This window comes from Dromaius novaehollandiae, chromosome Z (genome assembly GCF_036370855.1).
Source record: "Dromaius novaehollandiae isolate bDroNov1 chromosome Z, bDroNov1.hap1, whole genome shotgun sequence".
NCBI lineage: Eukaryota > Metazoa > Chordata > Aves > Casuariiformes > Dromaiidae > Dromaius > Dromaius novaehollandiae.
Window position 1 is genome coordinate 15,042,645 of NC_088132.1, and position 13,485 is coordinate 15,056,129.

The window sequence follows — 13,485 nt, forward strand, 5'->3', positions numbered from 1 at the left end:
CTCCCATTCTCGTAATTCTGTCTGGACTCTTCAAGCTGCAATCTAGACTGTTTTCCTGAAGTCCTTCCAGACATGACACTTCCAGTAATAAAGTAGGTCTGTATAATGACAAGGCTATTTTTGAAGATATTTAGAGAGCTGAGCTATGATAAGACATTGTGTGAGCCTTTGGACCCGTTTTAAAACTGCAAGAGGCATTAGATTTTACTGTCAGTGTATGTGGCTGGTTACAGGCCAGATGCATGGACGCGAGGTGTCTCAGCTGTGTCATCAACCAGAATAAGATGCAGAGCACTCAGTGTGAAGTATTAAAACAGAATGTCATGTGTGCTTACCCAACTGCTCCTTGATAATCCGTTGTGCTATTCTGTCAATGGTACCAAGCTTCAGAGAGAACGTGTCTAGATACTCTCCAATAGCTGCAAACTCCAGAGGCCGACTTCTTAGTTTGTAGCCTCCTGTGACATATTTGACAGACTCCCCCATCTTTGACAGCAATGCCATTCCTTGCTTTTTGTAAGCATTAAGATCCTGGGAAGGTACCAAAAAATTAGAAGTATTCTACTTGCATATTGGAAGATTAATAAGCGAAGAACACTCTCCGGTCAAGATCAAATGTTGTAAAGACAAAAGATTGTATCTTATATTTAGCCTTGGACTCATGCTCACTTTGCACAAGCTGCACAGCTAAGCACTGTTTCAAGACTAGCTGTAGACAGCAATATTCTATCCAGGAGAATAGCATGAAAGACATAAATGAGCACTATGCACCTCTCTTGGTGCGTGGCCACAATTTCCCTTGTTCCTGTACTGTCACCAGAGCAGTCGTCATATTAGCACAGGTTTGTTTCCACCAAGTCTGTTCACACCATTCATTCACACTATGCTAGAGATGGCATACAAGTCATAGTCCACAATACCAGAAGCACACATTCATACAGCTTTGATAGCTTAGTACACAGCTACTCACTGCATTTAGCCATGTCTAGGTGCCCAGCAACCTACTCACCTCAGTTGTGTGGCCAGATAGAAGATGGGGGAAGACAGCATACAGAAAAAGCACATTACAGGGAGACTAGCACAGCTATTCTGCAAGGCAGACTGCAATTCAAGCTGGGTCTAATGTACCCTGCAGAGTAAGCTTAAGTTTTCTTGCTAAGGCTTTGTGTGTTTGCACAGGCAGACACTCAAACTCTGTGAAGAAGGTTTTTTTTTGGTTCGTTGTTTTCTTGAAATAAAACCATGCAGCCTTTTGAGGATTTCATCTTGACAGCATATCAGAAAACAAGGTTTTTAGTTAGCTAAAAAGCCATCCATTTTGCATTTTACTCCTTCCAGCAGAGGTCACTATTCAACATGTCAAAGCAGGCTCTAGAATTAATGAGTAGGTTTTCTTATTCATCAGGAAGATGTTCAAACTGAATAGACATGTAGAGGTCAAGAATTGATACATGACATTATAGACTAGATTTAAAACTAAGTGTTCTTTAAATAAAATTACAACTGCCATCTTCAAAACATAGTATACTATTCTTTCCAAGTACCTATGCAAGTCAAAGTTAAGTCTGATTCAGAGAAGCAGACAACTTAGCTGCTACTATCATTTTAAAAGATTTTTGTTCTTAAATGCAGTTGTTCCTTCATGCTTAGAACAGATGAAGGACGAGTCATCTGTGAGTAGGCATCGTATAAAGACCCTTTAGCTCAGCCACTCCTCAAGTACTCTGGCATCTTACTGGTCCACATGGAGCACTGAAAGAAACTTTGGTTTCCCTATTCAGCCAGGAGAGTGTCTCATGATTTCCCACAGTAAGTCACTCTCAAAATTCTAGTACAACAGAGTAGTATCTAATTGCTGCAGTAAAGCAGGTCCAAGCACTAGAAATAGCCAGCAGAACACATCTGCTTTTCTCGCACTACCACCCCCCACCCAGCCTCTCATTAGAAACACTATACTCAAGGCAAAACCACTCAGAGCTAAGGATAAAGCCGCTACCACTCATTTGGGGGGGGGGGGGGGCAGAGGGGGAAGGGGAGGAAACATGTAAAAAGCTAAAAAAGTTGCATCATACTTTGACAGATAAAAAGCAGAACAACGCTTTCTATGCTGAACTACACAGGGCACTAATCAACTTTTGCATTTTGGGCTTGCTTCAGCAGTTAAGTTCACCATTGAGGGGAGGGGGAGAATCAGAGATTGAATCTCACCATATCAGCAAGAGCAGAGCACTAGTCTGAAGTCAGCCCATCAAAATAAGTGTTACATTTGAGTGAGCTAGTGTAACGTGATGTTGGAGAGAAGTGCTTTTACAGCTCTCCTCATTTATCAGGTCAAACCCAATCCTGACTGCAGGCCCTCCTGGTGTTATTTAAAATGCAATTTGAATGATGGCCAAGAAAAGTTGCATAGTTCATGGATACTTTATGCAACAGATGAGCATGAGGTTGGCCAAGAACAAATGAGAATAAAGTCTTTACCCTTAGTTTTGCACAAAAGAGACATCTCCCCGCTCCTCACCTCCCTTTCATTCTCCTCCAAGGCGGGGGGGGGGGGGGGGCTTTTTTTTCTTTTTTTTCCTTAATACAGTCTACAATTTGCTACATTCTCCGCCCCTCTTGCACCAGAGGAACATATTCCAGAGACAGGGATTCAAATTAAGCAGTTCTGGGGAACTGAACTCATAAACATGCAGACCAACCCTCTAAGGGATGGGAACCCATATGGTTACATCACACATGGGCAACATGCAGGGTCCCCTAACACCTTTTTGCCATATTAGGGGGAAATTCTGACCAGCACATGCAGTTTTATTAATGCAGTTTTAACTTCATTTCAAGTAAGACTGCAAAGGTGCCTGTTTTTCTACAGTCCCTGTCAGTGATTGGGTTTGGAAGTTCCTGGCTTACCTTGGCCGTGAGAAACACATTGAAGTGCTCGTTAAAAGAAAGCACTGGATGATCAGTGATTCTTTTCAGGAACTTGTCTAATGCTTTCCTCCTTGTCTCCACAAATTCTTCAGAAAAGCGATCAACAACACCCTTCACCACAAACTTCTCAGGAAGAGGCTGTGAGAGAAGACAAGCAAAATGTACAAGGTTCAGTAGAGCAGACAATTGCTTCTGCTACTTGGAAACAAACTAGGGAATTAAGCTCCCATCTTGATGGTGACTGCACTGCTATGTTTGCTAACAGGAATTATCCATCAAAGAGGAGGCAAGCCCTGTTCCAAATTACTCCTTAATATGTCTAGGCTAATCCTAGCCATTTCACTGATTGGCTTCAGCCGAGAGCCACAGAAGCAAAGCCCAGCCATTACTTACACTAAGCATTTCCAGAGTAACTGCTTCCTGTGTCTAAGCTGCAGCTCAGAAGATGTCATTAGCAGAGATAGCCACTGTTCACTACAGTAATGCACATACATCTTCACCTGACATTCAAGTAAAGCTGCTCTACCCAGGGAAACCTGGAAAAACTAATGACTTTACCCATTTTTCTCAGCTCTACCAGTAGATCTGGCTTTGTTCTCTCTGGAGAGCATGCACATTAGGACTATTATCAGTTTTAAAATTATGCTTTATGTTTTACTCTTGAAGCCTTACTATCCCAAGAGTAAGATTATCTGTCTCGGCAAGTTATGACAGCTATCTTCACTTAATTCAGGAGTCAATGATGTCCTTCAAGAAGTCTTATGTACACATGACCCTTCCCCAAAGACAACCAAGCTGATTCGAGATGTTCATGGAGACAGCACCTCCAAAACAATTAAAAAAGCCAGCATAACTGAACTGCAACAAAACGTGACATTCAGATCTGCTTCTATTTAAACCAGTATAAGTCACATACTAATTAGACTTCTTCAGAAGAATCCTTAGTGTAGTAGACTTTAGGGAGAAACAGACTTGTTTCCCAGTGCTTTGTAAGCTTTAACTGGAACTCTAGGAACCTCAGCACCATACAGAGGAGAAAAAGGACAAGCTGGGAGATTGATTTAAAAGAATCCCATTCAGCCAAACACAATCCAGCTGGCATTGCTTGGTGTGCCAGCTTGGTATCGATCACTGTAGTCTGGGCATTTTTCAGACCTACAGAAAAGTATATCTCCACTACAGAGGCTTCTGACATTTAACACTGTTTTAGCTGATGGCATCCAGACAGGCTTCTCTTACAAAAAGAGTGGTCTTTTGCAAGAGTTAATGGTGCTCCTGGCATATCAGCACCTCAAACTGTTTCAAGGCACTTACAAAACAGTCCTGCCAACATCACAATTAGCCTTTGGCAAAACCTAGCAAATCAGAAACAAGAGTGCGTGAAAGACCCCTAAAAGACTTTCCTGATGCATAGCCAGAAGGCTTTTGTTGTTTTAGATACTGTTAATGACCCAGCTTGCTTTTCTTATGTGCTTCTTATTCTCATCTTAAATACCAATGTCTATACTTCAATGTGCACCTTCTTTAAAGACAATACAGAAGAGTTACTAATTCTCCCTCTAAAAGCCTAGAATTAAGCCTTTTATGTTAAATGGACTCCAAAATACAGTTTTATAAAGCAAAGGTCATTTGTTCCACTACAGAGATATGTAACAAGCAGAGCTAGAGGTGTAGGTACATGCTACATATAAGAACTAAGTTCTACTTTCAGCACAACTCCAACTTATTTCAGCAGATCTGTAGGCCACAGAACTACCTGAAAATCACAGTAGCTGCAGATGACAGCTGTGTTTTGGTCATCTTTTAGAATCAGGTAAGAAGAAAAAGATGTATGAAGCAAGAAAACAAAGTAAGTGCTTTTAACAAGAAGGAACTATAACCCTTTATTTCAAGAGGCCTTTGTGATCTGTCCCAAGAAATCAATATATACAGCTAGCAACTGATAGCCCACTTTTATTGCATGCTACCTCTCTACTTTATGGTCTTCCAGCTTAAGAGCCTACTTTTCCCTGCCGTGATATGGGAACAGTAGTGTTCACTGCAGTCACAAATGGCTTTAATTAAGCATCACCATTCAAAGACAAGCTCCTTGGCCAAGCAAGGCTTATCTTTCTAGTCTAGATGACAGATCTACCACTGACTGAATTTATAATCTGTTCTTTCAAACAGCAGTAAGAGAAGTCTCAGACAGTTAAAAATTCAGTAACCAAAGAGATTAAGAGGGACCCGCATTCAGCTTAGCTTGGACAGCTGTCTCAGTTGAGGCTATCACAGCTCTCTGTCTGTACTGAAAAGAGCTTCTTTACAGGAAGATTTCAGGCAGTCACTGTATCAAGACAAAGAGAACAATCCCCCTTTAGGCATTTTCTTTGACAGAAGGCCTCTAGGCACTACAGTATCTGCAATTACATATACAGATACTCTTATGCAGGCTTGAAACACCTTGCCAGAATACCCTGAAGTCACACTGCATCTGAAATTGCCATTATCATCTGTTCCTCACCTACTTTTCAGTAATAAATATGTTAAGCATTCAGCAGGCTCCATCGCTATAATGTTGTATGGAGGAGATTATTAGGCAATTCAGTAAATGCTGTCACATAGCATTTGTGCCCAGACAGACTCAGAACTACAGCTCTCTTTGTACATTTCAGCTGCACTTTTGGGGGTCAGCATGACACTATGCTTTCATATTTCCTAGAAGAGGGGCACTTGAGACTGCCTTGATCTGCAGCAGGTTCCTTGTCTTGCAGCAGGGCCTTCCAGGTCATTACGAAGTAGTGTGACTCCCTGGCTGTGAATCACCATACACCACTACACTATTAGTTGACTCCATGCAGCCTTCAGGCAGGAGTGGCAGTCAGCTGAAATCTGTAGATTAGCTGGAACTATCCAAGTTATTGAGAAAACAGGGAGGAATGGAAGGAGGAAGACTGAAGACTGACAAGGTTTATACAGCTACACTGCATCGCAAGAAAAAAAGATGATTCATTAAGAACAGCAGGAGGCTCTAAAGCCATTAAATCATGAAGTCTGTGCAAGAGCCTCTACAGTACACCAGATAACAGGTAATGAACACTTGGCAACTGCTTGGCAAGCTCCCAAGACACCAGATGATAGGCAGCTTTCCTTTTATCTGACTTTCAGAAGAAGTTAACAGATGAACCTCATGCCTCTACATTATTCCAGCAAGTTCACCCTTTCTCCTCTCTTCCCCACCTCCCATTAAACATTTTTGTTGCCAAGTAGTGATGTCACATGATTTTGTGAAGTATTTATCTTTGAGACTGAGCTACTTGGGGAAAACACTTGGATGCAAGTTCCAGAGAAGTTAAGGACTTAAGTGTCTCTCTACCCTAGAGCAATCTAAATGAATACTTCTCACATGGCCTAGCCCTTGCTGAGGGAAGGAGGGAGGAAAGACTCCCTGTCATCCCAAATAGGCAAGTTAAGGTATTCTAGCAATGCTGCTTGATTTCCCTGCAACTCACCTCCTTCAGGCCTTTTTGCATCTCCTTATTCAGAAAAGCTAAATGGCAATTCTCACAGGCTTCCTACCCTTCATATCTACAGAATGAAAAAAAATAAACTGCTGAAGATCAATATCGATCTCTTCATATCACACAAGGTTGTCAGGCTCCCAGCCTCAGAGACAAAAGGGGCAGAGTAGTTTATCTAGTCTTACTAGCTAAACCTCTGCCTACTGAAAACAGGTACAGTAGCTGCCAAGCCAGAGACTGTTAACTGTTGCAACAATCTGTGCTCTTAACTGTTAAACTACTTGATTTAAAACCATTCGTGTTAAGACCAACCCAAAAGGCAGCCTTGAATACTAAGACTAAGACTTGCAGTACCTTTGTAGCTTTCCACAAGCCTCGTAGTCAGAAATCTAAATGCAAGAATTGGGCAAGCAGGTCAAGCATGTTCTGTCTGTGCTAGGATAAATGTAGTCACTTGCAGCATTTTCATATGAGAGGTTGCCAAGGCTCACCTCTCAGATGGGCCACCCAGTAAAAGTCTAAACTTCAAAATCAGTCAAGAACAGGCAGCTCTTCCCAGTCTGCCAGCACTGAATGGAATGCTGTATTTAAAAATAAAGAGCCGTATCACCAAAACGGCACCCTTTGAAGACAGATACACAATTGTTCATAACAGCAGATCCTTGCTTACTACCTACGGGAATGAGATGTGTTGGCTGAGACTCCTCCAACTTGTTCCTCAGCCAGTCAAAGTCTTGGTACCGTCGGCGGACAGAATACTCTGGCAAATCAAATTCTGCTCGCGTGGTCTGGAAAACAAGAACAGGATATGTTTAGGGTCCCCCAAGAGTAACAATACACCAAAACTTTCCACTTCTAGGTTTAGTGCTGAATGCAGCACAGCCATCATCAGCAATGTTGAGGCCAGACAACCTTGCACTGGGACTCCATCCTCATACTGAAGTTTGCAGCCAGTATTGGAGACAGATCCTTCGGCCTTTCAAGCAACGGGAAAGTCAGCAATAAGAAAAATAACTGTTTAGAGCTGATGTGTTCTTAAGGTTCAAGGGTACTTTACTACATGTTCTGCTCAAATAAACTTTCCAAGAGAGGGCAGAAGAAAAAAAGAATAGTGCAAACCACATTAAACTCTTTACAGCTACGCTGTTGAGGGGATGAAGCTGTACAGAATCTTCATTCCAAGGATAAGCTTATTTTAGCGATCAAGAATTAAAAGCAGAGATGTTTCATGACTTGTTTATTCATGCGGTAGATTAACTGTGGAGGAAGAATGTTTCACCACTGTGCTGTATTCCAAAAACCACAGGTTTATTACACTTCTACAAGGCCAAAAGATTAGGACCCAGCAATGGCTTATGTTTGCCAAAAGACTATGTTTACTGATTTTTGAGAGGAAGAAACCAGTCAGTTTACATTAAGTCTGTGTACTGGTATCTGAAAATTGGCATACATTAAGTTAAACCTTGAAGGAAGTTAGGGCAAGGACTCAAAACTGTCATTACAAGTTTAAGATAGAAGGTAGACACACAGAGAAACTGTTGGGAAACCCCTGGTCAGGTCCTTGAACAATTTGCAGCTTTGAAAGTTAACTGCATAGGACTGCTTACACAGTATGTATTGCAACTGGCTAGAAGTGCTAATGAAGCACCAGTTAGGGGACTCTCTTAAAGCCTCAGACACTGTGATACCCCTAATCGAAATGTAGACTTCCCTCATAATTATGCCTCACTGGGAGGTAAAGCTCAGGGAGAAGCTTAGAGTGCTACACCTAGTTACCTGCAGCATCACCAGGACCATTTTGCAGTGAAAATGATGCTGCCATGCCAAAAGACTAGATGTTTACAGCTAAAGTATTCCACTCTGGGGAATGCATCAGCTCTCCCAGCATTGGACTGCCATCAAACCCAGAATGAGGTTTCTTTGTTTCTCTTAGCATCTATACCCCCTGCTAAATTCCAGAAGAGGTTTTCTATTTACTTTCAGACTGATGGCAACTGCTACACACAGCACTATTTGAAGAGAGCTAAGCAATAGCCTTAAAATGCTTCCTGCCTCTTCAGTTTTTTATCTGGACAGCTTCAGCTCTTCAGTTACCCCATGTTACTCTCACCCATGCCCAGTGAGGATCTGTGCATGCTCTATGCCAGCAGTCTCCTTTTAGAGGGAAACCAGCAGCCTTAATATGCTATCTACAGAAAAGTACCTATATTATATTATAAACAGCATGACAATATGATATAACCTATGCAATAGTTTGGTTTCTGGAAAAGGAAGGCAGAGACAGAAGGAAAGAAGTCAAGCTCACCTCCTCACTCTTCTGACCTGGTAACTATGATAACTTAAGTCAACAGATTAACATAAATGCTCCATTGGTGAGCATGCGTTACGTTTGCAGATTATGAACCACCAATACAAATACCCACTGCGGGTTTGCGATTTAGCCAACCACACCTCAGAGTGGCACCAGCTTGTTTAACATGGCGGAGTGCCACAGCACTAGCGAAATTACTAAGACTTCACACAGATCATTTTCATTTGCTTTATGTAAGAGACTTCATAGCATTACTCTAAGAAGAACAAGACAATTCATATAGATGTAGACAATCTAAATCAGTCAGTGGTCCTGGCTGCTCTGTTCTGTTAATACGGAAGGTGTACTTCAGCCTTGCAGAAGGAAACCTGAAGTTAAACAAAAAACAAAGAAAAAGAACTTGTAGCAGTTCAGTAGCAGGGAGAGCTTTTGTGAACTGGCTGTCACTGGGCAAAGATGTCTGAAAAAGAAAAGAAAAGAAGAAAAGAAAAAAAAGAAATCATATAGTGAGTACATGAGAGTAAATCTGGATCTACATATACTACAATGTCTCATCACGTGGAAGAAGATGGAACGTCCCAGAGCTATTAGCTTTGAGAAACTAGTGTTACTAACCAGTGTTATGCCAACCACTAAGGAAACTAACATGAACACTGTTTAGTTCAGAAGTGGGGAGGCAGGGTTCAAATAGGGTAAGTTCTGGTGCACAAGCTTTCTTAGTTCTCATTTGGCTTTAGAAAGCTGTCCCTGCTGCTTTTGCATCACAAGCAAGTTTAAGCTTTCCATATATCAGGCTTTGGTCCTCAAAGAGGCCAACATGAAAGTACATTATAGTCATCAGCATTTCAGTGTTTGCAGTATGAGCTGTCAACTCCAGGTAGCAAAGAAGCTTTCCACAGACTATTTGGATAACTTAAGCACTCTTCAGAGCTACATTACATCTCACTAACGCTGAAAGAATTTGGAACCCTGATCAAACCATTCCTCAGCTTAGTACATTTAATGCTAACTTGATTAGTTGATTTTTTCCAGACTGCACACAGAGGGAAGAGAGCCTTGTCACAGTCCAGGGACGGCAAGCAAATTGTGCTTTCTTGACTAAGTTGGATCCCTCTTGCTTTCTTACTAGCACTCATAAACGTCATCTTTCAAGGACACATGCTTCTCCCTAAGAAAACAAAGAAGTTTATGTAGTAAATCTTAACCTTCTGAAAATAATAAGGTATTTCTAGTGATTCACTGAAGATATTAGCATAGGTCTGTTAGGTCAGCACTGCAAAATTCCTGGCTCAATTTTAGTCGCTGGAAAGCATGCAAGGCTACAGACACTTTTCCCTGTATTGTTGGAATAATTTTGACTTCAGGCAATGTTAAGGCAAACACCTTCATGACTTGGTCTTGTGTGACATTCCTGTCTTTCAGCAAATAGCTAGCAGACAAACCTAAAGCTGGCCTGCAACGACTATGTGAAAGAATTTCCTCCTCCTAGTTCTGCTCTCTTGCTCACTAGGCCTGCTTGTGGGCTCCCCCCGCAAACCTGTATTACTATTTAAATGTGGAGCAAGCTCTTTGACAAAAAAAAAAAAAAAAAAAAAAAGTAAGATGGGGGAGAGAGGGAAGGAGACAGATGTTCTTACCAGTAAATCATTTTTTGTCTCAACTAGTTTAAGTCTGCCTGTACTAAAAAAAAAAAAAAAAAAATCCTAGCACTTGCATGTAGTCCTAGGCATCAAAACCTGCCTTCCCACCTCTTTCTAGCAATGAAGTTGTAACATGTAACTGGGTAATTTACACAATGCATTTGTGCCTGGGAGTGGAGGCAGGGGGGAAGGACAGAAGAAAGCAAGACCTCTTCTTCAGCAGTTTTGAAGGCATCTCCACTCAAACCTGCAGTGCAACAGCATACTGAGGAATGGCACACAGCTGTTCAGACTCCCATGGAAGAAGGCACAAAAAGCCTTGCCTTCCTAAAAAGTACAAAAAAGCTAATTGAAAAATACTTTTCTTTCCTTCAGGAGGAAGGTCTACATAACATACAGGTAGGCTTGATTAAAAAAGGACTACATAAGATTCTTCTAATGTGCACATCAGTTTACCTGAAAAGCATCAAGCTACTGTCAAAAACACCAGGGCCACTTCAGCATAAGTCACTCCAGGACCTAAGTTCATCCAAACCCATGGTGTCCTAGTAACAGTCTTTAGCAGAGGAAGGAGATAGAAAAGCAGCCATCCCTGCTTCTCCATCCAGAGCTACCGAGACCCTCTGGAGTTCAGATATTAGGGTTTTCTGCCCCTTAGTAAAGCCCAAACCCCTCTCGTGCAAGGTTTCGAGGAGGAGGGAAGGCATGGCCTTACAGAGATGACAGGAGGAAGGTTTGCTATAGAACTTAGCGACCTACAACCTGTGCTATAGAATTTAGCAACCTACAACCTGGAGGTGCATACATGAACACCTATCCTGATCAATGTCTAGGGTTTAGTCTTATGTAGCTTTTGCCATGTTTAATTACTGCTTTCAGCTACAACGGCTGACCAGACAATTAGCTTGCAGGCTGAGTAGCAAGAAAGCTCATTCGTATGGCATGAATGTGTCAAACTGTTAGTACTGTTAGTCTTTAAATAGTCTTTTTTGAACAACAGCAGATAATACTAGACGGGTTGACACTAGAGATTAGCTAGAAGTTTACAACAGTAAGGAATACAAGAGGTTAGGTTCTCATGGTGGTTAAGAATTACTTAATTAGGCACTGTTTCATAGTTTTATTGTAATGCTATGATATGGCAAGTGTGTGCTGTAATGTGATGCAAAACAAAACCAAGCATAAAAAAGAAGATAGGGAGATACTTAAAGCAGAAAAACTTTTAAGGGTTGCCCAATAATGTTGAAGTACCTTACTCACATTCCACAGTTCTGCTTCAAGGGGCAATGGGAACCCTTGCATGAACACAGCATTGCAGAGCAACACAACTGTGGTGTCACTGTGTGCGGATACCTTGTCTTGACAGGATAATCAGATCTCAGTCTAAGGTAGAAACAACTATAGCTACTTTGAACTTTAGTCTGTGGAAAGTTGCATCTCACATTTTGCACTCCCTGTTCCTTCTGATCACTTTCTGATTCTGAATAAAAGCTTAAGGCTAAGTTGGCCTAAGCAGAAAGTTTCCTACAATACTTCTCAGCATTTTCTAGTAGTAAAGATACAGTATTTCTTGCAAGACTAAGATACTTAGAGCCACAAACAATGACAAGCCTATGTTAAGAGTGCTATAAGAGGTAGCTGCTGTTTTCAAGGAATCGCATTCTCCTCCTGTTTTAGTAGACCTCAGGAAAATAATTCATCTGTGACCTAGAGAGGCTTCCTTAGTTCAAAGAAAAATACTCTCAACCAGGATATAGCACCTTCTAAGTAGGCCGGAGCAGCATAAATCTTTTTGGACAAGTGGATCAAGTATATTCTTAGTAAAGCTACTGAACAGTATTTGCCTTGGGTAACTACAAGCCCCCAAACCAGATGTCAGCATCGACTAGGAACTGATGCTAATGAGAACAGCTAGTTAGCAGAAATTAAGTTCCAGTTGTGAGTGCAGTGGACTTTCCAGATCACTTCTCCCATTAACACAATTAGATTGCATTAATGATTGAACCACAACACATGCTGAAAGAATTCTAGCATACCTCTTTTGGTAGGCAGCAGCATTCTTAAGCTACTTTTATTTAGTTTTAAACAGCAGCTATGTAGCCTTCCATACCAACAACCATTTGAAGGCTAGTTTACAGTCAAGGATCAAGACCGATTTTGATACGAGGCTGCTACAGGAAGTGTTGTGAAAGCTTTAAGAGTTTCAGCAAAGGACAGCCACAAAGTGTGAGACAATTAACACTGAAGCAACAGAACGGAGACAGACAACAGCAAGGTACATTCCCCTTCAGGAAAGATAACTCAAACTAAACAGGTGTCAGATTACTTTTTGTATGAAAAATCATTTAATGAAAGGAACTGGTTTTGCAACATTTACAAACAGTTCTCTCAGAATCAAAAAGCTGACACAATAAAATACAGCATGATTTCATATACCAAAGTTGTTCCAAACAGTTCTGCTTAGAGAAGTCACACCTTCAACACATTAACAAGGTACTAAAAGACACTAAGGTCTTGTCCTTGAGACAAAGGAAAACAGGGAAGGCATAGAAGTCCAGAACATGCCCTAAGTTTTTTTTCCAAAGAAAAAAGCACTAGGAAAGTAGAACATTGCTTTGTACCTTTGTTGTAACCCTGTATGTGATGTACGTCTCCATTGTGCACACATGTTTTTTGGGATCATCAACAGTAACAAAGAGGTCTCTCGTTTCCCCATCCAAATCATCATCCAGCTGCAGTCTGTTGAGAAGAGATGAAGAGGAGGCTGGGCTAGAAGTGTCAACAGGTGTGCCATTGGGCAGGCTGAGGTCCTGTATTGGAAAGGAAAGAAATTTTAACAAATGGACAGATTTACTATAAAGTACCGTATTCTGAAAGATGCCACCAACAAGCTAAACTGGCATATTACAAAGGCTTTTTCTTTTAGCAGCTGCAAGAATCACCCTTTTTTCTGAGCAAGTCCAGGGAAAACTTCTGGGGTTTGAACATTAAATTATTCTACTTTTTCCTAAAATGAAGACAAAGCATATTACCACCATCACTTGCAGGCGGAGAGCCACAAGAGCGTACAGTCTAACAGTGTACACACAGTTTCTCTGTATGAAAA

At 41.3% G+C, this 13,485-nt stretch overlaps 1 protein-coding gene across 1 annotated transcript in view; it reads right to left on the reverse strand.

The window, feature by feature from the left end:
* SNX30 (sorting nexin family member 30) overlaps window positions 1-13,485 on the reverse strand; it is a 51,137-nt gene that overhangs the window by 19,406 nt on the left and 18,246 nt on the right. Inside the window, exons 2-5 of the mRNA XM_026103117.2 lie at window positions 13,001-13,189; window positions 7,106-7,216; window positions 2,908-3,066; window positions 336-531 (exon numbers count right to left, since the gene is read on the reverse strand). Of these exons, the coding sequence (XP_025958902.1) occupies window positions 336-531; window positions 2,908-3,066; window positions 7,106-7,216; window positions 13,001-13,189 (655 nt within the window). The remainder of the gene's footprint in view (window positions 1-335; window positions 532-2,907; window positions 3,067-7,105; window positions 7,217-13,000; window positions 13,190-13,485) is intronic.